This window comes from Sceloporus undulatus, chromosome 1 (genome assembly GCF_019175285.1).
Source record: "Sceloporus undulatus isolate JIND9_A2432 ecotype Alabama chromosome 1, SceUnd_v1.1, whole genome shotgun sequence".
Taxonomy (NCBI): Eukaryota; Metazoa; Chordata; class Lepidosauria; order Squamata; family Phrynosomatidae; genus Sceloporus; species Sceloporus undulatus.
The window spans coordinates 112,351,311-112,375,133 of NC_056522.1; the positions used below are offsets into that span (position 1 = coordinate 112,351,311).

The 23,823-nt window shown below is 39.8% G+C and overlaps 2 protein-coding genes across 5 annotated transcripts in view; one reads left to right on the forward strand and one right to left on the reverse strand.

The window, feature by feature from the left end:
- Positions 1-6,342, forward strand: part of RTN4IP1 (reticulon 4 interacting protein 1) — a 21,167-nt gene extending 14,825 nt beyond the window's left edge. For all 4 annotated transcript variants that reach the window (XM_042453235.1, XM_042453242.1, XM_042453252.1 and 1 more), the window contains one exon: positions 6,209-6,342. In XM_042453235.1, the coding sequence (XP_042309169.1) occupies positions 6,209-6,325 (117 nt within the window). In that variant the 3' untranslated portion in view covers positions 6,326-6,342. The remainder of the gene's footprint in view (positions 1-6,208) is intronic.
- Positions 6,343-7,380: 1,038 nt separating this feature from the next.
- The window catches only part of CRYBG1 (crystallin beta-gamma domain containing 1), a 148,320-nt gene continuing 131,877 nt past the window's right edge, over positions 7,381-23,823 (reverse strand). The window contains exons 17-23 of the mRNA XM_042453205.1: positions 21,112-21,224; positions 20,200-20,329; positions 18,051-18,190; positions 16,753-16,876; positions 15,148-15,306; positions 11,173-11,335; positions 7,381-9,585 (exon numbers count right to left, since the gene is read on the reverse strand). Coding sequence (XP_042309139.1) covers positions 9,497-9,585; positions 11,173-11,335; positions 15,148-15,306; positions 16,753-16,876; positions 18,051-18,190; positions 20,200-20,329; positions 21,112-21,224 — 918 coding nt within the window. The 3' untranslated portion in view covers positions 7,381-9,496. The remainder of the gene's footprint in view (positions 9,586-11,172; positions 11,336-15,147; positions 15,307-16,752; positions 16,877-18,050; positions 18,191-20,199; positions 20,330-21,111; positions 21,225-23,823) is intronic.

Sequence of the window (23,823 nt, forward strand, 5' to 3'; positions counted from 1 at the left end):
ATAATAATAATAATAATAATAATAATAATAATAATAATAATAATAATAATAATAATAGGATTTATTTATATGGCGCCCAATCAATGGGAATCCGGGCGGCTTACAACAGAGGGGATAATAGATGGTTCCCTACCCTCAGGCTTACAATCTAAAAAGACATGACACAAAAGGAGAAGGGAATGGTGAGGGGGGGGGAAGGGGATCAGGTCCAGCATTCTTCTCTCCCTCGGAGGCCTGGACCAAGGCAGATGGACTGGAGGGAGGGCTCTTCTTCTTCAGGCTAGCCCTGATGGAGCTGGGCCAGCCTATTCTCCCCCTCATAGGCCGAAAGATGACAGTTAAGGAGGGAGGAGCCTCTTTCTTCATGCTAGCCCTGATGGAGCTGGGCCAGCCTATTCTCTCCTTCACAGGCCGGAGGATGACAGTTATGGAGGGAGGAGCCATGGAAGGTCCTGGAACCAAAATCCAGCAGATGCAGGGGCCCACTGTATAAGTGAGATTCAGAAGAAAATTTTATAGTATGCCGTGCTTTTTGTTCATGATTCCTGCTAGCTTTGCCCTTTTCCAGGTTACTTTTTATTTACCATCTGGTTTCTAGTTCTCTCCACATCTCCCCAGAAGTCAATCTATAAGTATGCTGTCACTGGAGAATATGCTCAGTCTTCAAGGAACTCTTTTTCATCTCTCTTCTTAGGATTCTTTTTCAAAAAGAAAGTTTTTGGGGGGGCGGGGGGGGTACTACTGACAACCCAAAGTGTTGCCTGCTCCTTGTGTATGGATGAGGATGTTTTGGCTACAAAAGAATCCACACTAGAGAACTGAATTTGCTATTAGTATATTGGATGTTGGTTCATAGGTCACCATTACCAAGAGTAGACAACTGAAAGATATGTCTGGCTGGAACCCTGGCTCAATATGCTTTTTTTCTTTCAGACTAGCAGTTCTGTATTGGTGTATGTAATCCTTTCTCTGCACAGAAGTCATCATTTTAATCTCTCTCCTCTGAACAAACAACTGTTCTTTGGCCAGGGGGCTGATGTGTAGTTGTAAACAGATAAGTGTTTTCATTGTTTGGTTTAATCTCCACTCACTGTCATGTCACCATTTGCTGACTTGACCGGCTGTGAGCACAGGAAGAAATATTTGTCTTTGTCAGGTTGTTTGCAGTAAACACTGAATGGCATATTGTACTGGGTACACGGTCAGCCCTTTTCAGGTTTATTGAGACAATGAATCGGGATCAGCTGGCCAGATAAAGTGTTTAATGTGCCAGATAGCTGTGATCATCAGTTTTACCATTCATGTCACTTCCCTTGGTTGCTGAGGGCCAGTGATGCCATTGGACCTGGAACAGTATAGCTGGGTCGGAGTACCTGTATTTTACAGTGGCCTCCTAAAATTTGGTTCTTAAAATGATCTCAAGTTAAATTGGTGCTGTAAGTTTCACAGAATAGTGAATGTTTGCCCCCAATGGATTTATCCTAGGAACCATAATTTATTTTTTAAATGTATTTTTACATATGCACACACCACTATGTGTGTGGTATGGCAGTGTGGTCTTCATCAAGCAAAGATGTAGGTTTTTCTTCTTGGCCAGTATTTACAGTTTAGCATTTTACATGCTTATTATTTCTAAAGAGTGAATGTCCTGACTCCTCTGCAGAGAGTACATGAAATATTAAGTTAATGTATAGAGTACTTTTGATTGGAGACTGAAGACTTAGGGACAGTTTGGATGTTAGAGATATTGTTTATCTGAAGCTCTGAAGCTTGAGTGGGATTGTTGTGTATAAATGGTGAGGACCAAATCACACAATAAAAAGAAATGCCAGGGACAAACCTCTTGGCTCTGATTATGTCTCCTCAACAGCTGTGCACTGGAGATTGTGATGGAGCCTTAAGTGCCTCATGATGTATGTGCATAGAGTTCTTTTGTGCAAGATGGGATCTTGACTGGTGCACAAGTGTGTAAGGACCCTTGGAAAGTATGGAGCTGGACAGATGGGGGGAAAGGGGCAGACAGAAGCCACCCTTTTATCCCCCACATTGTTGCCGTGGTGACCACACATTGCGCCAACGATGCGCTCAGAAAAAGGAGCTGTGAAACACGGCTTTTTTTCCTGCCGCTTCCAAGGCGCCATTGATACCCTGGAGCGGCGTGGTGATGTCCATTGTGTGCTGCACCGTTTGGATGTGGCGCACAATGCACGTCATCGGTGTGCATGCTGTCTGAAACCAAAATAATGCCAGGAGAGCTTGGTAGGGCTCGGGACCGTGGAGACGCTTTGCTCTCCCAAGCCTTTAAATTGGCCTCAGGATGGTGCTTTTTGCCCATCTGTATCAGACCTAAGACTTGAAAGAGATGGATCATTGCACACAGTGGCTGACATCCTGCTAATGACATAGGCAGGTGTGATGAAGCAGCTAAAAAAGCCAATGCAATTCTAGGCTGCATCAATAGAAGTATAGTGTCTAGATCAGTGGTCTCCAAACTGTGCCTTTTAAGAGATTTTGGACTTCAGCTCCCAGAAGCTTCAACCATGTTGACCGGTAATCTGAGATTCTGGGAGCTGAAGTCCAAAATCCCTTAAAGGGCACAGTTTGGGGACCACTGGTCTAAATTGAGGGAAGTAATAGTGCCACACTATTCTGCTTTAGTTGGGCTTAGGCCTCATGCTTAGTTCTGGGCACCACAATTCAAACAGGATGTTGAGAAGCTGGAATGTGTCCAGAGGAGGGTGATCAAAATGGTGAAGGGTCTGGAAACTGTGCCCTATGAGTACATACTTAGGGAGCTGGGTATGTTTAGCTTGGAGAAGAGAAGGTTAAGAAGTTATATGTTTAAATTTTGGAAGGATGCCATATTAAAAATGGAGCAAGCTAGTTTTCTCCTGCTCTAGAGATTAGGATCCAGAGCAGTGGAAAACTACAGGAAAAGAGATTCCACCTTAACATTAGGTGGAATATCCTGTTGGTAAGAGCTATTCAACAGTGGGCTATGTTGCCTTAGAGTGTGGTGGAGTCTCTTTCTTTAGAAGTTTTTAAACAGAGGCTGGATGGCCATCTGCTGGGAATGCTTTGATTGTGATTTCCTTCATGGCAGGGTGTTGGACTGGATGGCCCTTGAGGTCTTTTGTAACTCTGTGATTCTATTGATTCTATGAAATCTCGTGTATACATATATATATATATATATATATATATATATATATCCCCCTTTTTTTCTGGCCCTTTATGGATGCTAGTATTCTCTTCCTTCTTTCACAGTGACCAAAACACCTCCCCCCGGGACGCACCACTTTGTTGTGACAGCTCATCCCCCATGGCAATTTTACTAGTTGATGGAGAGTGAGTGATGAATCTGGCTATGTCCCAGCAGGCAACTGCAGAGTGGATGGTCACCATTCTGCATCTGGCTATGGAGAAATAGTTGGCCATTCTCCAATCCCCTTGCTTCCCATCAGCCACTGAATGTCTTTTTGGGGTGGTGGTGGTGAAGGTGGTGGATACTACAGCAAAATAGTGAGCCCTGGGGGTGATAAGAGGGGAGTTATAGCATAGTTCTTTTGCTGTGATTGGTGATGGAGGATCTCAGCCATTTTCAGCTGGAGGGAGCTGCTGCAGTCCCTTTCTCTTCACATTCAGTGCCTGAGGATGTTTTTGTAAGCTATTTTACGGGGTGTGTGTGTGCACGCGCGTGCAGTAGTTAAATGCCTGTACTGCAGCCACTCACTCAAAACTACAAGGTTGCGAGTTCAAGACCAGCAAAAGGGCTCACGCTTGACTCAGGCTTGCATCCTTCCGAGGTTGCTAAAATGAGTACCCAGATTATTGGGGGCAAATTAGTTTACAGTTGTAAACCGCTTATACACTGCTTAGGTGGTATGAAGCGGTATATAAATGAAGCTTGTTTGTTTGTATTATAAACCATGTGTGGGGCCCCACTGACCCATGAACTGGGTGATCTCTTGACCCCTCTCCCTTGTGGCAGTTAAGTGGGTTTTTTTAAAGCTCCCGTTATAATAATTTATTTATTTATTTACCGCTCTTCAGCCAAAAGGCTATCAGAGCAGCTTACAAATTGTTAATTTATCAGTCATCACAATATAAAACAAAGGGAGAGAAAGGCAAGGCAGCTACAACAGACCTTGCCTGAAAAGAACCCTCCTTCTATCCACCATCTTGAAGGAGAGAAAGGCAAGCCAGGTCCAACAGGCCTCTGAGGGAGAGCAGATCTGCTGGACTTTTCCCTTTCCTCACTGCCATTCTCTTCTCCTTTTGTGTCTTGTCTTTTTTAGATTGTAAGCCTGAGGGCAGGGAAATGTCTAATTAACAAATTGTAAGCCGCTCTGATAGCCTTGGCTGAAGAGCGGGGTATAAATAAATATTATTATTATTAAATATAAAGAGGTCATAAATATGTCAAATAATAAAGTTGAAAAAATTAAAATATAATATATAATATAAAATTTCAAACACCATTTCTAATATAAGTAACTTAAATTCTTTCTTTGTGTATAAATTATTTTTCTGGATAAAATATGTTTCTGAAAACAAAACGTATGAAAACATATTTTGACACCAAGATTTTTATTTTGAGATGCAGAGAGACAGATGTTCCCAAAGATTTAATTTTGCTAGTCATTTTTCTGGCAGTCCATTGTCTTAACCAGAAGTTTAAGAAACAGACAGCTTTTCATGAGCCAGGATTGTGATCCTGTTTCCTACCACAAGTACTGTACTGAGGTGTATCTTGGAGTTCCCAGGACACTTCTAAAAATTCTATTCTGGATGCAGTCCAACTCTGCAGCAACTTGAAAGCCCCGAAGCTCAGGTTTGAGCAACACCTGTAGCTGGAGTTTCTGCTTGATTCAATGCAAAATTGGGGACAACTGCCCCTCTCCTGTGTTATAACAAAACTTAAGAATTACACTTGTGAGCCTCTCAGGCTTGAGTTTTGTAGCCTTAGCATGAGCCAGAAGTAATGTTATGAGTTCATGTGTTCTGTCTTATTTCGCTTGGTATGCTAATTTTGCTTCTTAAGAGTTCTACCTCTGAAAACTACAACATTGCTGCACTTAATCCTATACATTCTGGAGGAGGAGTCAAATGGGAAGGGGTCCCTGCTGGACTGAGTGTGAAGCCTTTCAAACAGTAGTCTTGGGTAGCATTTAGGAAGCTTCTCCTCACTATAGTGATTGATAGAAATTTATTAAAAGAGTTGTAATTTTCAAGTAAGTATTAAAATTTACACAAGGGTAACCTTTGTGATCCAGTATGCAGGAGGAGACAGGGAGATGGCATTAAACCCAGACTCAGCTCCCTAGTGCTTATTGGGTGACCCTTGGCCCAATAATGTTAGAAAAATATTGATCTGTAAACGCAGCCTTTGATGGAAACACTGCTTAGATTGTTGCAGGTACCATTGAGAGTATGCGCAATGTTGGTTTTTCAGTTATGTCACAGTATACAGTATATGAAGCAGGAAGGGAACCAGCCAAGGATTTCCACTTCTTTGGCTCGGATTCGCACCTTTTCACTCGTTGCCCCCTACTTGTGGAACCTCCTTCCCGCACAAGCACTGTCCGTTACCTTTTTAACCAATTTCAAAGCTGAGTTGCAAACAATCCTGTTTAGGGAAGCGTTCCCAGGCCCTACATGATTGTTAGCCTATGCTGTTTTAAACCTTTAATTGCTTGCAATTTAATATATGTATTCATCTCTATTGTCCTTTGTAGATTGTACACCACCAGCAGGTCTTTTATTTTATTTTAATTGATTATATTTACAGCCCTCTGTAAATCTACAGTGCTTTATAAATAAATATTAATAGTAATAATACAGTGTGCCCGCGTCATACGTGGGCGTGCTTTACACGGCTTTCAGCATATGCTGAAAGCCACGCGGGGAGGAAGGGACAGTGAGTCCCAGAGGGACGAATGGTGCATGCACCCGTGGTGCGCATGTGCCGCCGCGCCATCACACCACCGCATGCGCGAGCCCCATTCATTTAAATGGGTCTCAAGCATAGGCGTTGTTTTACATGGGGCAGTCCGGAATGGATCCCCCACATAAACAAAGGGCGCACTGTATGTGCTACTAATTGTAGACCCTCTGAAAGCATTCGGAAAATTTATCAGCTGCATAAATCTCTACTGTTGTAGATAAAATCCACTATAATAACAGTATGTATTTTTCTTCTCTGTAGATACATCCAGTTATTGATCAAGTTTTCTCATTTGCTGATGTTCCCAAGGCCTTCTGGAAGATGGAAGAAGGGCATGCACGTGGAAAAACAGTGATCAGTTTGACTAATAAAAAATAATTACATTTATATTCTGATTTCTGTGAAGATTCTTTAGTCTTATTTGACAGTTGAAGTAACTTCTTAGTTCCTTGGACTCTTGGTGTACTAAAGGTATTCAGAATATAAATGTCTGTTACCTCAGCAACATGCAAATGTTATACGGAAAGGTTTTTATATTAGTTTTGAGAGTCATCCAAAGGGGGAAAGGATTGTTTTGTCAAAATCTTTTTCAACTCTAGCCCTAATGAATGTTGAGGAGCAGTTTGAGCTCACAGTCCCATTCCTTTTGGGATCAGGATATCACTCCATGCCCTGGTATCCACACAGAGAGCACATCAGTTTTCAGAAGTCCCATGGATATGCATGTGCAGGCCTCTCCTTTGCAGACAGCTATGCTGGGATGGATTACATTGGGGAGAGATATGGTAATATGGCATGACTATTTCCCCACTGGCCATTTTCTTTGTCTGAATTGGGCTATTGTTTGGGTGGGGGGAAGAATTAAAAACGTACAGCCCATATTCCCTTACCATATCTTGTTGGGTTTTTATACAAATTTGACACAAGGGAGCTTTTAAATATTCCTTTTGCATTCTTTATGAGAACTTGGGAGTAGCTGTGTTGGACTATAGCTCTGTGTGGTTGAACATTTTGGCACATTTTTAAAAATAGTAATACCTTATTTCTAAACTTATCAGTGGCACCATCACTAGGAGGTGGTGTATCCATGGAAACATTTTGGGGAAAATGTAGATTTACTTCGTTTCATTTATTGGTAGCAATTTCGTTACAAGATTACACATCCGTATGTTAGACATGCAAAAATGTGCCTACATTACGTGCTCCTTGATGGCTAAATGGCCTCACAATGTGCAGTTTGGCAGTCCTGCAGTCATGATTGATCTGTGCTTCATTTTGTGCCACATGCATGCATCAAATGAAACTCATATTTCCTCTAGTGACAATGGTTGGTATGTGTCATAGGATCACCAGCTTGCTCTTCCTGATTTCTCTCTTACCGCCTGGACATTATACAAGAAACCCAAGCCTTAAATATAAAACACAAAACAAAGTTCATCCAAGTAATATTTATTTGTAAAATACATGTTTATACAACTGCTTGGGCACTACACCTTAAAACCAAAAATGTTTTCAAAGGAATAAACAGCATTTTCTTTAAAAGAACCAGAAAAAGACACTGTAGTGAAACATTGACTACTGCAATAATTTGTACAGCAGACTGAAGTTGTAAAGGGTAGACAAACATTTATGTGGAGGGTACTAATTTCCTAATAAACAATGGCAAAACAGGAAAACAGAAAAGCCTAACATTTCCATGACACCAGACTGAGCGCTCTAAGACTGCAAGTAATAACTATCAATATGTGCTTAACTAGAAAATTAAAACAAGGTAAGAGTAGTTAACAGAGTGATTTCACACTGAAAAAAATGCAACAGAAATACTGCAGAAGCTATCCTAATACCTTATATTTCTAGCCTTTTCTCAGAAAAGGCTGTAGTTTAGCTGAGATGGTCAAATAGCACATGTTTAGTGTCAGTGATTTACTTGGTTACCTTCTCCACTACTGAGTGTAGCGTGGAGGATTTTTTGTATGTTTGTTTTTACTAGAATCTTACATTTTGCTTTAGACCCTGTAGATTTCAAAAGCTACAATCACACATCCAGTTTATAGCTTGTGACAGCTGAGACTATTGGCTTTTCCCAGCTTGCAGTTCATAGGAAGTACTTGGGTGTTAAATTTGGCTTTACATGCCAGCAACAATAGTTATATTATTGTAGCATAAAACCCTTGGGAGGATCACAGGCCTTCCAAATACAGCGATGATGTATGTTCATGGAATAGAGCTGCACCATGAATGTAAGTATAGAAGGATATAAAGCCAAGGAAAAATTGAACCTTAATGAAATTGATGTATGCAGATGCTACAGAATAACCTAATACTGAGTTAATTCAGGACAAAAGCAGAAGTGTACAATTTATGTGCAAATGCAGATAGCAAGTTTCATCTGAGACTACAGTTCTGAGCAAAGAAAGTTGAGAAGCAACCAGTGGATCCAACCTCTCAAGTAGAGCACTACAGTTCCCTATTTAAGCCAGTTTTAAAATACAGCATTTAAATTTAAAAACATGAACAATGAAAATGAAAACATTTGGCATTTAAAAGACAATGCTTGTAAGCCGTATAAGGGGAGGCAGCTGAGCAGATATGTAATACGTTCTGCTTAACATCTGAACTTTCAGTTGGTAGCAACTTTTGTTTGCTTACATGTTTATTGTTTGATTTTGATGACAAAATATCATAGGCTTTAATACATTTACTTACCCTACTATTACATTTAGTCACAATGCAGTACTTTCCCTTTTTATAATCACGTGGTATATTCTGGATAATTTTATGAGTAAACAGTTTGTTAGTTTGCATACAAATAGAATACCTGAGGTGAGTTTTTCAGTAAAAAAAAATGTACCAGTGCAAAAAGAGTAAATAGTTTCAACATGGAGTTTAGAGCAGAAGGATATTAAAACTGTTGTTTGGAAATAATTTAAAACTGAACACTAACATGTATTCTGAATTAGTAATTTATCATAGATGTAAATTAATGGTGATGTATTTTAAACTTTGTACTGAGGAATGAAGAGAACTTTAGAGGGAGGCCTAGTCACCATAATATACACACATAAATAGAAGACTGACAGAACTATTCACCTTCAAACGGTTCAACTTCCATGAGGGAGGAGAGCCAGGCTTTGTGCATGAACTATCACTCCCTCCATATGCTCTGAGTATGAAAAATAGAAGTGGGATCCTGTTAGAAGCATCCTGGCTTTACATCAAATTTAAGAGCTGCAAATTGTATGGGGAGTTTGAAACCACAAACATGTATAGTAGTTACATGTGTGATGTGAGTAGGTGAAAGGTGTATGACAAATGGATCAGGACTGGCAAATGTAGCTTTGCTTCCCTGTCTTGTGCAGTTGGGAGTCATGTGAGAGTGAAGGCATACTGAGGGCCTCATTCCTGTGCAGGTGTGTTAAACTCTATTGCTGTCTCTCAAAGTCACACTAAAGGAGCACTGCACTAACACCATATTCTTTGCCACTCTTCGTGCACCGTTCTGAATGGATGTTGCTCTCAGTCTTGTAATTCTGAATTATAACTCTCTTTTTAGATGATCAGTGGTTCCCAGTACTGCGTTGGTTTGTCTTCACTGGCTGAACTGACGATGAGATGGTTTTGATCATAGTGTTTTCCTCCTAAAATATATTTTTTTAAAAAATAACAATGTCAGCATAGAACTTGGAACCCAAAGACAGATTGTTACAATCCATCATTGGGATATGTTTAACATTTCAAGTGCTGCCTCTTTTCCATTCCTATATTTGATTCCTTCACAGACGGCGGTGCTCTTGATCCTATCAATTTTAGCCTCTGCTTTTGAAACCTGCATTTGTTGCCTATGGATTTGTGATACAGTACTTCAAAATATACACAAAGAGGCCAATGACAATGTGCGGAAATAAAAGCTCTCCCAAGCACTGCAGAATCAATGTTTCATAGGAGATGATGCAGGAATGATGCACTCCTGACTCTTATCATTAATTATACTAGTGGTTCTCAACCTTTTCTATGCCCCAAACCCTTAGGAAATATTTGGTTAATGATTGCACCCCCTACAAAACTTGTATCACATTTGAAGATGAAGGGGTCTCATTTCTAATTTTTAAACCACAAATTGAACTACATACAATACTGCAAATGGACAAACAGAACTTTAAAAAATAAGTTTTTAACTCAGTGCCCAAAATGCCAATCCAAATTAAGCAATTAGATTCTACTTTCTTCAGAAAAAAATGTAAACTATTGTAAATCCTTTTGATTAAATAAACAATGAAACTAATATCTATACAACATCACCACCTACTACCACTTCTCGAGGCACATGGTGAGCTGGCTGCATGATGATGAATGATTCATCACTTAAGGACATAAACCATTCTTTGAAGCACCCCCTGAAATTCCATCTCTCGCCCTTCAGGGGTGCAGGCACCCTGGAACTACTGAATTATACAAATACTATTTTAGGGTATGCATCATATTCCCCTTTGAGACTTTGAAATTCCTCAGTTCGTTAGTAACTAGGGCTGGGAATAGATCCAGTTTGCGGTTTAGGTTTTCTCTGATAGGCTTTCACAAATCTAGTAATAATATTATAGGATACTTCATTTTGGGAGTTGGGGGACTCAATGCAATTATTTCTGTGGTAGGTATCAGTAAGGCTGCAATGCTGTAGACACTTATCTGGGAGTATGTGATGTTCAGTGTAGATAGAACATTGTTCATATTGTTACTGTAGTAGTTCACTGTATCCTCAAGAGGGCAGCATATCCTTTATGATATACTAGCTCATTCAAACTCACTAATACTTCTCATTTTGCTTTGAGTTCCATGGGCCAAGCTGATATTATTAAAGAGTCTAATATCCTAGTAAGTCCACATATTATTCAGTAAATATTTATTAACTGGGGAATAATGTATTGAACTGGCTTGATACAAGTAATAAATTAAACTTATTAAATTTCTTTGAAAAACAATTACTTTTCACAATGATTTGTATTTTCAGTATCTGCCTCTACAAAAGTTGACATATCTTCAATGAATACAAAATTCAAACTGCTCAAGTGTTCAGAAGAAGATAGTAACTTCTCATCAAGAACACAGGTATACTACTCTGTGATTTGCTAATGCCTATGCAGACTGAGTAAGTACAGCAATGTAGGAAGTTCACTTTCAGGAAACATCACTCCACAAATACTAATAACTTACTACTACAAAGTTCTCACCTTTAATATCTAATACTAAGTGTGGTTTCATCTTGCTGTAGATCCTGCCATCTGGATCAATACTCCAGTTTTGCTTTTCCTCATTCTGTTGAAGTGCCAAGCCCAGTTTTGCACCAGGAGTGATCAGATTTCCTACAATTGTCAAACAGAAGTCTTCTGCCACCTGTGGAGTAGAAATTATAAATCACAGCTTTGTTTTTATTTTGTTGTTAACTGATCTCGACCCATGGCAGCCCTGTGAATGAGACATTTCCAAGACTCTCTTGTCCTCCACTGCTCCGCTTAGGTCCTGCAAACTCATTCCTGTGACCTCCCTAATAAAGTCCATCCATCTAGCACACAGCCTTCCTCTCTTTCTGCTTCCCCCTACCTTTCCTAGCATTATTGTTTTTTCCCATGTGTTATGCCTTCTCATGATGTGTCCAAAGCACACCAGCCTCAACTGTATAATCTTGGCTTCCAGGGAGATTTCTGGTTTGATCTGCTCTAGGACCCATTTGTTTGTCTTTTTGGACATCCATGGTATCCTCAGCACTCTTCTCCAGCACCACATCTCAAATGAATTGATTTTCTTCCCATCTTCTTTCTTAATTGTCTAACGCTCACATCCATACATGGTAATAGAGATTAAAATGTCTTGTATGATTCTAACTTTCGTGCTCATTTGTGTATCTTTGCATTTTAGGACCAAACTAGTAATTGCATTTTCATTGATAAAAAAATGTGGATATGATAATCTCAGAAAATTGAGAGTTTCTAGTTCTATTCCTATATCCTAAGAGATGAACTTGGAAAAAGTAATTTTTTAGCATGAAAACTCAGAATAATTTACTCCACCTTGGGTTCTACATAAGAAGAAAGGTGGGAAATAAAAATAAATAAATTAAAATTAGCATAGGCAGTGGTGATATCGGGCTGGGTGATTCTGGGAACTAAAATCAAACCCCCTCCAAAAATTTAAATTTATAAAAATGAAAGGGTTGTGGTATCACTTTTTAAGATTGACTGGTTTTTATTTTAGCAAGAACTGGATATAAACCCACTTTCTTCAGATGCAGTGAGAGGTGGTATTAAGGTCTCAGGTATAATGCATATTTATGCAGTTGTGGGGTGGAATGTACAGTTAGCCCTTCCTATATATGGATTTTTTAATCCACAGATTCAAGTATCCATGACTTGAAAATATTTTTACAATATATAAATTCCAAAGAGCATACACTGAATTTGCCATTTTATACAAGGGACATCATTTTACTATGCCATTGTATTTAATGAGCGCATTAATGGATATTGGTATCCATGATGGGGTACTGGAACCAAACCTGAGGATACCAAGGGCCCACTGTAATAGGATCTAGAAAGATGCAAATTTTAGATTTATAGTAACTTTTTATAGTATTTTATTAATACTTTTTCAGGGCTCACATTTGCCATACAGAAGAGGATATATTACTAGTGTGTTACCAAATTTTGAGAGATGAAAGACCAAAGTATCTTAATTGACATTCAAATATCTTGAATTACAAACATGGTGTATCTTGATACATATTCTCTCTTCATCAAAACAGCTTACTGAGCACATTTACTTCCAACTGAGTGCAAGCAACGGAGCTCACTATCTTACGAAAACATGTATGAACATCTAAGTGAGACACTCAAATGATCCACCTAATCTATTCTACTTTTACAAGGATTTGCTATCAGTCATCCTTTTAAATGCAGAAGAGGGGAGTGGGGCTGCCAACCTTTTTTTTACAAATCTCCCTCACTGCTTCAAAGATCCCTGGAAGCATACGGTTTAATTTTTTGTTTTTGTTTTATATCACCTCCATATACACCCAAATGCCCCAACATGCAGTTGATTCACAAACTCTATGCCCGCAACTTACCACCATGGCTAAAAACTGGCCAAAAATACAGGAAATGGAAACAAAAAGGGATTTCTAGTCACTTCCAGATCCCACATTTCAACTAATTTATGATTGAATGTGCAATAATGAGACTTATTTGGGGGAGAGGGTAATTAATTACATGTGTGCATAGTTTCTCACACAGTTACCATCCCAGTTTCAGGGGCGGACTCAAGGGTCTAAACATGGAGTTTCTTTATGTAAAACATGTACTTTGTTACTGAACTATGGCCTTCCCTAATTCTACCGAGATCTAGGCTGCAAGAATTCAATGCACATGTTTCAATGTGCTCAAATGAAGGGACATAAAAGCCATGCTATAGGACACTACTTGAATGTTACCAAATGCCAGCACTCTTGGGGAAAAAACCAACAGAAAACCTTTTGGTATTGTTTTAGGTGGGGTGTTAAACTTAACATCTCCACTTTTATACAGTACATTGCTTTAAGCCCACAGCTTCTGATCTGTTCCTGTCCAAACATGCTCATGGATTATAAAAAGGAAAGAAACCATCCCACTATTATGCAGTGGCCTGCACACTTGAAAAGTCTCTCCCTTTGGCACAATGCTGTGAGATCTTACACAACTTTTAAAGAGACAAACATACTGACACATGCCTTGTCACTCATACTCTTTTCATTTCATTTGATGTTAGAGCTTGAAAACAGTTAAGTACTTTGATCATAGAAGTATGTAACTCAGAGGGATTTTCTTTTGAGTTATTGTTTAGACTCAGCTGTCAGGCTAGTGCTGGCAGGTACTATAGTGGCAATCCTTGATGTAGGTGCTGTTTGTAATGATGCAGAAACAGCAAAAAATTATTCTTACAAGCCAGTAATATGGTGGCAACATTGTTGTTGTTGTTGCTTTGAAAGTTGGCTATTTGCAATTCAAAATTTCTCCCCAATGGCCCGGGGTTGGTTAACAACCATTACACTAAATTCTTGTCTCTGAAAGGCTCAGAATCCTAAATTGAATTCAGCAAAGGGAGCAGCAAAACAACAACGGAAACATACAGGGCTCCAAAACTGGTGCAAAGGGTTGACAGCTCTCGAAACAGAGAGTATCACTTATGGCTGGTATCCCTCGATGCTGCTTCTGTAACCCCTTGAAGCTTCTCTAGTTCCTGTAGAAGCTAGTGGGGTATTGGCAAGAAGAAAGATGAAGGAGCCTTTATGACATGGCAGGCAATTTGGCCAAACATCATTCAGACCTGTTTAATGCCTTTGCCTCACTATTGGTTCTGGATGTTATGAGAACTATATGGACTTTTCTCTCTTTAAAGAAACAGTGTTCTAAAAATTGGAATGTACTGTAATGGAACATCAGTGCTCCCCTCTTTTCCCCTACTCCTCCAATAAGGAGGAGGAGGAAGAATGGCCAAGGAACCTGGGATAAGTCACAAATATTGAACCATACAATTCCTTTGGGTTTTTTTCTCTCTGAGAGAACTTAGAGTTCTAAAAAGGAAACACTCTCTGTTGCTGGTGGTGCTGAGAACCACAGCTACAAATTGCACAGCCAACAGTAATATTTACTTTGTCTGAAGGGAAGCTTTTTCCCTCCTTACTCCTATCTCCTCCCAAAATGGATGGGAGCCAAGCCTGTTATGCAAAGGACTGATGCCATCTTAGATCCTTCCCATGCAATGCTCCTGGATAAAGCAAGTCTAGCAGAGAGTGAGTAGGAGCACTGACGATACAGGGCCCAGTCCCTGCTGAATGCTAGAGGAGGAACTCACTGGTGACATTATTCTGAAGACCTGCTGGAGCCAACCACATTAATATACAGAAAACAAATGCTATGGAAAACAATAGCAGAACCTTCTATAACAATGCAGAAATGGGTAGAAAGCTTAATTTCTAAAATTTAAAACATGAGAATGTGTCAATTTCAGTTAGCTCTTTCTAGAATTAGAGAAATCTGTTAACCATTCTTGTATGAAAAGCATATGAAAGATGCTGAATATATTTTATTTGATTTATATCCTGTTTTTTTCCATACAGGATCCAAGAATCCAAGAACTGCATACCTTAACAAGACATGTTTCATACACAACCTTACCCTACATTTGATGAATCCATCTTGATAAATCCAGATTTGCTCATCAGTTTTAGTATTTTCTACAGCTTGTATCCTCAGAAGATTCAAGTCATCTAGGTTGCCATCAGTTGACATACATTTTCCATTTCCTCTGTTTTTAAGTCTGAAGTAGACTCTTTTCTGTAAAAGGATCACAAGCCTTGAACTATACTATTGACAGTATTATTTTTCTCCAGCATAAGCACTTAAAATTGCTTTCACCCTTCTACCACCAATAGTATAACCTGGATTAGAGAAGCATATACAAACCACACATATACATATATGATACACATGCAAATTTAGATACATGTCACACAATACTTTTACTATATGAATATTATTTGTACACAGGAAAAGGCATGCGTTTAATTGTATCGTTTCATTCTTGTAACACTAAACCAACTGAGATTTTTTTTTTCTAAAATGAAAACAGCATTAAAATATTTTAATAAATAAATTAACTACATTTGTATGTAACAATATACATTGGGATACATGCCCTCAGAGAGTTGTGGTCTCCTTTGGAGGTTTTTAAACAGAGGCTGGATGGCCACCTGTTGGGAGGGCTTTGATTCTCTGTTCCTGCAGGGCAAAACAGGATGGCCCTTGGGTTCTTTTCCAACCATATGATTCTGTGATTCCCTGTAAATAAACCTTTTCCTGTGTAGAAGTCATGGCCAAAGTCTTCTATCACAGTGCACATTACACATGTTTATGTATAATTATCTATACAGTAAAGGAGCTAAGAAACCTGTTAGTGAATTGTGAAGAAACACAACGAGACAATGACAAGAGTCTGGATATATATCTGCAATCGGTGCACAATGGTGCCCAATTCTAATTCCCACAGATGCAAGACCACTTTCATAGACCTAAGTCGCCAGCAGGATTCTAGCATATACAAAAAGTGGCAAATGTAAGTGGCTTTCCCCCCTACCAGGCATTTAAGTATAATTAAACTAGGCCTGACTTTTCACATAATTTTTAGAAAGAAGATGTTGTAAATGAGAAGAAATATTACTTGAAAATTCGAATATCTGAGAAAAAGCTGAACTTCTGACTTATGGAACTGCACACATTTTAAGGGAAGACATCCTTTGATTGTTTACTTTTGAATAGTCAAGGCCAGTAGAAAAAAGCAGAGAAAACAGAGATGGGAAATTGTGGGTCTAAGAGCTAATTTAATTTCTCACCTGGTCCCACAGCAGCCCTCACTTTATCATAATTTGGTACCATGATAAGGTGTGTGGGGAGACAAAGCCTAGAAAATTTTCAGTTGCTCTGGATCCCATTCTGCATTACATGTCATGTGGAGACTGGATGCCTTGTTTTAAAGGAGAACTGTGTTTCTTGTAACTGTAGGTTGCCCATCCCTGTATTAAAAGATTCCTATAATGCAATGACCAGTGCAGTAATACTCAAGATTATGAAAGGCTATTGGATTTGTATTATATGCTCTGATTAAAATGGCGCCTTTAGTCAATACAAAGACAAGAAGACTGAATACAAACAGAATTAAAGTAAAAGCAGAAAGATTTGAGACCTGTACATAGATTGCATCCCGCAAAGGGCTGTTTTTCTTACCTGCAATAGAGGTCGTAGAGATCCTATTTTCTTGTAGCCACTGGACCCACACCAGTTTGGTATTTTTTTAGGTGCTAATAATATCTGACGGCCTCTATAATTATTGTGTTCATAGATAATCCATCTGAAACAAACTAAGTTTTACTACCTATATTATGTACTACATAAAGTGTAAATAATTTAAAAGAAATAAGATTCCTTTAAAATTTTCATAGCCATAGCATATATGTACCTACATTTTTCTGCAGCATGAGCAGCCCTGGGTTGTTTATTATATCCCTTCAAATCTAGTGAGACTTGTTTTATATAAATACATCTAAGCTAGAGGCACTGTGTGTATATTACAACAGTGTATATTTGGGTGTGATAAAGGTTTTGATAAAAACTTGTATTTAAAAGACTCATACAAAGCAAGGTAGTGTTACTAAAAAAAAAGATGAGACGCAAGCAAACCTCTTCTTTGTTCCAGCCACCACATCCTTTACCATACCATACTGCTAATACTGACTGACATTCATTTCCAGAGTATCTTGATATGCAACACCCCGGTCGCACTAATGGAGGGACAGGCAGTAAGGAGTGCTCCCAAACAGATATGTATGCACTTCCCTTCATTAATGCGATCACAGTGAGAACGGAGGTGGTGTGAAAAAGTCCTAAGCCTAAGAAAAGCAGAAAACTGAAAAAAGCAAAACAAAACATAAAAGACATGGAGAACATGAAAGTACCAAAGTTTTTTTTTTTTTTTAAAACAAGCAGACAAACTGACATTTGGCCAGTGCAAAGCGGATTATGCTAATATATTAGAAGAAAGCAGCAACACTGGAAGGGTGTGTGTGTGTGTAATGGTGAGTGAGAGTGGAACTCTGCTTTCAGTAAACATAGTTTACAACGGCACCATGTCTACAAATCCATTTCATGTACCAGATCAGATTTGAGGAACTATTTCCTTACTATTCAGTTAAAATTACAGCACAATTAGATCATGCCTTCCTACACAAGTTGCTACTGATAACCAAGGTCAGTTAAACCTTCCAATTCACCACTTTAGTTTTTCAGATTCTACAATACAAAGGGTGAAATCCTCTGGGTGGACTCTGACAAGCTGCTATTTCTCAGTCTCCTCATATGTAAATGCAAACACAGTGGTAGCGTCTTTGTTCAAAGAGCTTATAAGGAAGCCCTATGTACTGTACCGTCATAGAATCAAGCGAAGTAAAAGGTTTTTTTTTTTTTACAACATCAAATGCTACTGCATTCTGTGAATGATAAACATCTACATTCAAAAGGCAACTTACATGCCACCATGGACTTCTACTGAAGCTACATGAGGATTGTAGCCAAGGAAGTGAAGATTTACAACTTCTGTAGTAAATTCCAATTTCCTTCCCTTGAAGTTTTCCTTTTCAAAGAGAGCTATCACTGGCTCAGAAAGTTCCTATTTTAAAGAAAATATTTTCATAAGTTTACAGAATGTTGTGGGCAGTTATACAATAATCATGAAGTTTAATTCAAGTTTTCCCTTCCTGCTTTGAGAAACCATTTTCATAAGCAAACACTGCTATTACATTTTCCCAAAACTTCATTTCCTAGTGACTTCGAGTTAGCAGTTTCAACAATTCTCCCACAGTGAGAGCATCTGGTGAATCTAATTCAGTCACCAAGGTATTCTGAAAGAATTCAAGGCAGGTTACAAACCGCCACTTGGGACATCCTCAGGACATCCCAGTTTAAAAAGGGGGCATCTCTTCCAGACGCCCTCGGCGGCCGTTCCACACGGCCGCACCATCTTGATGTAATGGACGCTGTGCGTCTGCACATCGCGCGGTGCTAATGATGTCGCGAGTGCGCCATTGGCGCCTCGCAGCGTCATGAGCGCGACGCCAGAAGAAGCTCCATTTTGGAGCTTCTTTTTTGCTCTGTAAGGGAGCCGCGCGGTTTGGCTGCGGCGGCTCCCTTGCGGAGCAAACAGCAGCGCCGGGAGACCACTGCAAAGCGGCGGTTTGTAACGCCTCCAAGTTCCTAGCCACATGTTTTTCCACCCCTACCATAGCAGAGGCTAAATAACATAATACACCTTTTAGTTATATATTCAGAGAAATGAAAAGTCGTATAGTACAGAACTGGTTAGATGGCAACCTGCAATAAAATCTATTACTCATAAAAGAGTTATTCCAAGTGTGGGATGTAAACTGTAAGAAGCAAGATGATGACTTACAACCACGCCTTCTATTCTTGGCAGCATTTTCATGAGTCAGCAACAGGTATAATTGCCAAAGTTCCTAATTGCTAAAGCTATATTGACAAACAGGTGTGCTTTCAACAATCCCAACTGGAAAATCCTGACACTTGTGAGATAAGTATAACATTTTACACATTTGGGGTTAAATGTAATAATTTCTCCCAACTACAGTAGATCCTGTAAGGCAACTGAATTTACAAATAGATTTAATGGATTGGCAAGACCAACAACTGGCTTTAGCCCTTATTCTCTATATGAGAGTCACTTCATAGCACTTCAAATGGCCTAAGCAGCTCACAGCACATAAGAAATCAATTTGAGGCATGAGATCAATGATGCCAGAGTATTTTCCTAGGTATTATAGGTATTGAAAAGAACTCAATAATTTCTTTGAAGAGTTAGACTCAAGACTACCAGTATAGTTATATGAGAGGGATCTGGTAAATACAGAAATCCTAGAGACTCCAAAAACATATGCTACTCAACGCTCTTGAAGTCTAAAACCTTGTTAAAGTAGGACTCCTGCATGCAGAAGCAAAGCTGATCCTTCCAATTCACCCAGAACAAATGATATATCATTTCCGAGATCTCCTTTTCAAAATTAGTGTTAAGCTGGTTACTTTCTAATTTTCTTGGTTGGCTGCTTGCCGAGTGAGGTAGTGGCAGTGGTGTACCAAAAGTGGTGAACCGTGCTGCTCTCTTCTTGATGCTCAAAGGGCCTTCCTCCCTGGAGTGAGAGAAGCACCAAATGCCTAGTTCTCTGAGCCAGGAAACTGGGGCCTAGCATACATTCTTTTGACCTGGTGCTGCTCTCAAAAGAGGGCAGGAGCACCAACAGGTCCCCATTAATTTTGAATGTAATTTATTAATAACATGATGCAAAATAGTTAAGATGTTTTTTAAAATGTCCAGAATTCATAAGCAGTTTTCCTAATACATGTACTGAAGGGTGGGCTACAAATGTCCTAAATAAATGGCCCCATTCTACCATGCAGTTGCTCTGTATTAAAGAGATGTCACATTCAACAGTATGTTTCTCTGTGTCAATCTCCTTTAGAATGAGCTATTTTACAGCTTATTTTCAGGTTTCTCTCTATTTGCTTCTGCAGCATAGCCATTCATTCCAATACCTCCCTATACTGGCTTAAAAATAAGTCAAAAGTTCAGCTTTATACAGCTCCCAAACTCTTTCATATTAAACTTACAATATTTACAACTTGTATAGACTTCAAGACTGATTGGGGTAGGCAACCCATTGCAGAGAGATCAGGATAGGCTCCTTCTTCTAATACAAACTGATTACCAGAGAAGTCTTCCTTATCATATGCAATCCAGCTACAAGAAAAGAAGAAAAAATGAAAATTCTTATTGCATGCCTTCAAGTGATTTCTGACTCATGACAACCTATCATAGCAAGAATGCGTTAGAAGAGATTTGCCACTGCCTTCCTCTGAGAATGAGAGAGTGTGATTGTAAAAAAGACAAAATAATAACTACTGGAATAAGATCACTTATTTGCTGATCAGATACAGCATGCATCGAACCTAACAATGCAGCTCTAATTTCTGTAAAGATGGTAGACAACACACACAACGTAATACAGTAAAATATAAAAAACATGGATTCCTAACCACACCCTCACTGGCTAATGGAAAATGAAATTACATTCCTGGAGTTCTGATCCATTTATTTTCATGACAGAAAATATGGTCTCAAACCACTTCTAGCACCTTTGAAGTGTATCATTTATTTTTATTCAGTCACTCTCTATGGCGCGTTACAGACCGCCCCTTTGAGGCGGCCTGTAGGCGCTGCTTTCCCCGGTGTATTGGGGCCTCAGCTGCCAGACTGGCAGTCTCCGAGGCCCCGATCCGCCACTTTCCAGGCTGCGGGGAAGCGGCAAAAGGCCGCTTCCCCGCAGCCTGAAAAGGGGTGTCCTTGGGGCTTCAAGCCCCAAGGACACCCCGCGGTGGCGGGGAGGAGAAAGGGGCCGCAAAAGATGTACACAGTCTTGTGAATAGGGCCAGGATGATCCACATCTGTTCCATACTCAGAAATTTCCTTCTATAAGTATAATCTTGTTTGACTGGTGTTCACTGATTCAATTTTGTACTCACCTGCCAGATAATACTTTTGAAGACTTAACGGGAAATGCCTTTTCAAGTTGAGAAATGTCTTTCGCAAATATTTGACTGTTACCCTGGAACTCTGGCTCTGAAAATAACTGGACCTTTAAATATAAGGAAGATTGTATTCACTAAACAGTACATTCAACTATTAAACAGGTAATTCTAGTCTTACTGTTATTAATAATGTACAAAGCTAATAATTTTTTTCAAAAGTATACAAAACCTATAGAATGGATGAGATCTCATCAGAGAGATGTACCATAAAGTTTCCATTGACAGAACTACACTTCATCTCCCCTTAAAAATTGTCCCTCATTCTACTGGCTGTAATGCTTCTCTGATGTTCCTAACTCTCCACCAGCTATGAAATAGTTGTGAAGTGGGGGCTACAACAGCTAAAAAGGGACTCTTGAGGAGAGGCTGCTTGCTATGCAAGGTTGATGGACAAAGACCAAAAGAAGAAAAGAAGGTGACTTACAATAACCATTGGACTTATGCCATCATAACTCACTAAATGATCCTAACCTTTATATTTAAAATCTGTCTTATGCTAAAGCAGACCTGCAAAACTTGGCAGTAGGTAGGGGCCAAAATTAAAATAGGCTAAACTTCAGGCCGCAGATGGTTTTAATTAAATATCAATTAATTGATATTATTAATTGATATTAAATAATATTAATTAGAATTAATTAATATTAATTCCATTCTCCTCCGCCGCTGCCACCACCTGGCCTTCTTCTTGAGAGAAAGCTGAGCAGCAGAGGAGCCAACAGGACAATCATTCATTCCTCCTTCTCCTCCTCCTCCCATAAATGGCCCTCTCCTCAAGAGGAGGCTGAGCAGTAGAGGATCCTTGAAGTTGTTCCACATCCTCATGGGTCGCCCAAAATCTTTTGGTGGGCCACATGTGGTCCCTGAGCCGTATGTTGTGCAGGTCTGTGCTAAAGGAACCATTATATCCAACCATTTCTATTCAGATGACTGCAATGAGATTCTTTTGCTGGCTCAGTTCCCTGACCTGCAAGCAAAATTTTTCTAGAAAGGTACTGCACTGTTTAGAGTCGAAGGCTTTCATGGCTAGCATCCATAGTTTTTTGTGGGGTTTTCGGGCTATGTGGCCATGCTCTAGAAGAGTTTATTCCTGACGTTTCGTCAGCATCTGTGGCTGGTATCTTCAGAGAATGCTTGCCTGGAAAGGAGTTGGTTATACTGTGTGACCCTGGGAAGGAAGGAGTGATTTGCTTGTGTATTGTTCTGTTGCTAATGGCAGGCCTCAGGGTGGGATGGTATGCAATAGAGGATTAGTGTCTGATTGATTAGCGCTCATTGTCTGCTGGGATACCCCTGACCCTGGGAAATTTCTCATTTGCATTTGTTGAGTCTTCATCTTGCTATTTTTCAGGACTGGTAGCCAACCCTTGTTTACTTTAAGGGTTTCCTCTTTCCTGTTGAAATTGTCCAGGTGTTTGTGGATTTCAATGGCTTCCCTGTGCATTCTGACATGGTAGTTGTTGGCATGGGCCAGAATTTCAGTGTTTTCAAACAGCATTTTATGCCCAGGATGGTTTATCACATGTTCTGCTACTGCTGATTTTTCTGGCTGGCCCAGTCTGCAGTGTCTCTCATGTTCCTTGATTCTTGTTTGCACACTGCGTTTGGTGGTCCCTATGTAGACTTGTCTGCAGCTGTATGGTATGCGGTAAACTCCTGCGGCTGTGAGAGGGTCTCTCTGGTCCTTGGCTGAGCATAACATTTACTGGATTTTCTTCGTTGGTTTGTAAACCATTTGAAGGTTGTGCTTCCTCACCAATTTCCCTATTCTGTCTGTGACTCCTTTGATATATGGTAAAAATACCTTCCCTTTGGGTGGTTGTCTTCCCTCCTCTGGGTTTTTCTGGGCATGGCAGCCCTTCTGATGTCTGAGCTGGAATAATCATTAGCTTGTAGAGCCCGGTCCAGTCGCTTCAGTTCATCTTCCAAGAAGTGGGGTTCACAGATCCGTTTTGCCCAGCCTACCACTGTTTTTATTGTCCTTCTTTTTTGTCCTGGGTGATAGTTGGAGTTCTTGTGCAGGTATCTGTCCGTATGTGTAGGTTTTCTGTATACTGTGTGGCCCAAATGTTGGTTAGGTTTGCGGATGACTAAGACATCCAAGAATGACAGTGTTTCTTCCTTTTCTTTTTCCATGGTGAATTGGATGTTAGGGTGTATGTTGTTCAGATGGTTCAAGAACACAGCCAGATCTTCTCCATGGCTCCAAATGTGAAAGTGTCATCCACATATCGGAACCAAGTTATGGGCTTTTTCGGTGCTGTTTCCAGGGCTTGCTTTTCAAAGTATTCCATATAAAGGTTTGCTATCACAGGGCTTAGAGGGCTTCCCATTGCTACCCCATCTCTCTACTCGTAGAATCCATTGTCCCATGTCAGGATGCACAGGGAAGCCACTGAAATCCACAAGTACCTGGATAATTTCAACAGGAAAGAGGAAACCCTTAAAGTAAACAAGGTTTGGCTACCAGTCCTGAAAAATAGCAAGATCAAGACTCAACAAATGGAAACGACAAATCTCCCAGGGTCAGGGGTTTCCCAGCAGACAATGAGCCCTAATTAAGCAGACACTAATCCTCTTTTGCATACCCTCCCACCCTGAGGCCTGTCATTAGCAACAGAACAATACACATGCAAATCACTCCTGCCT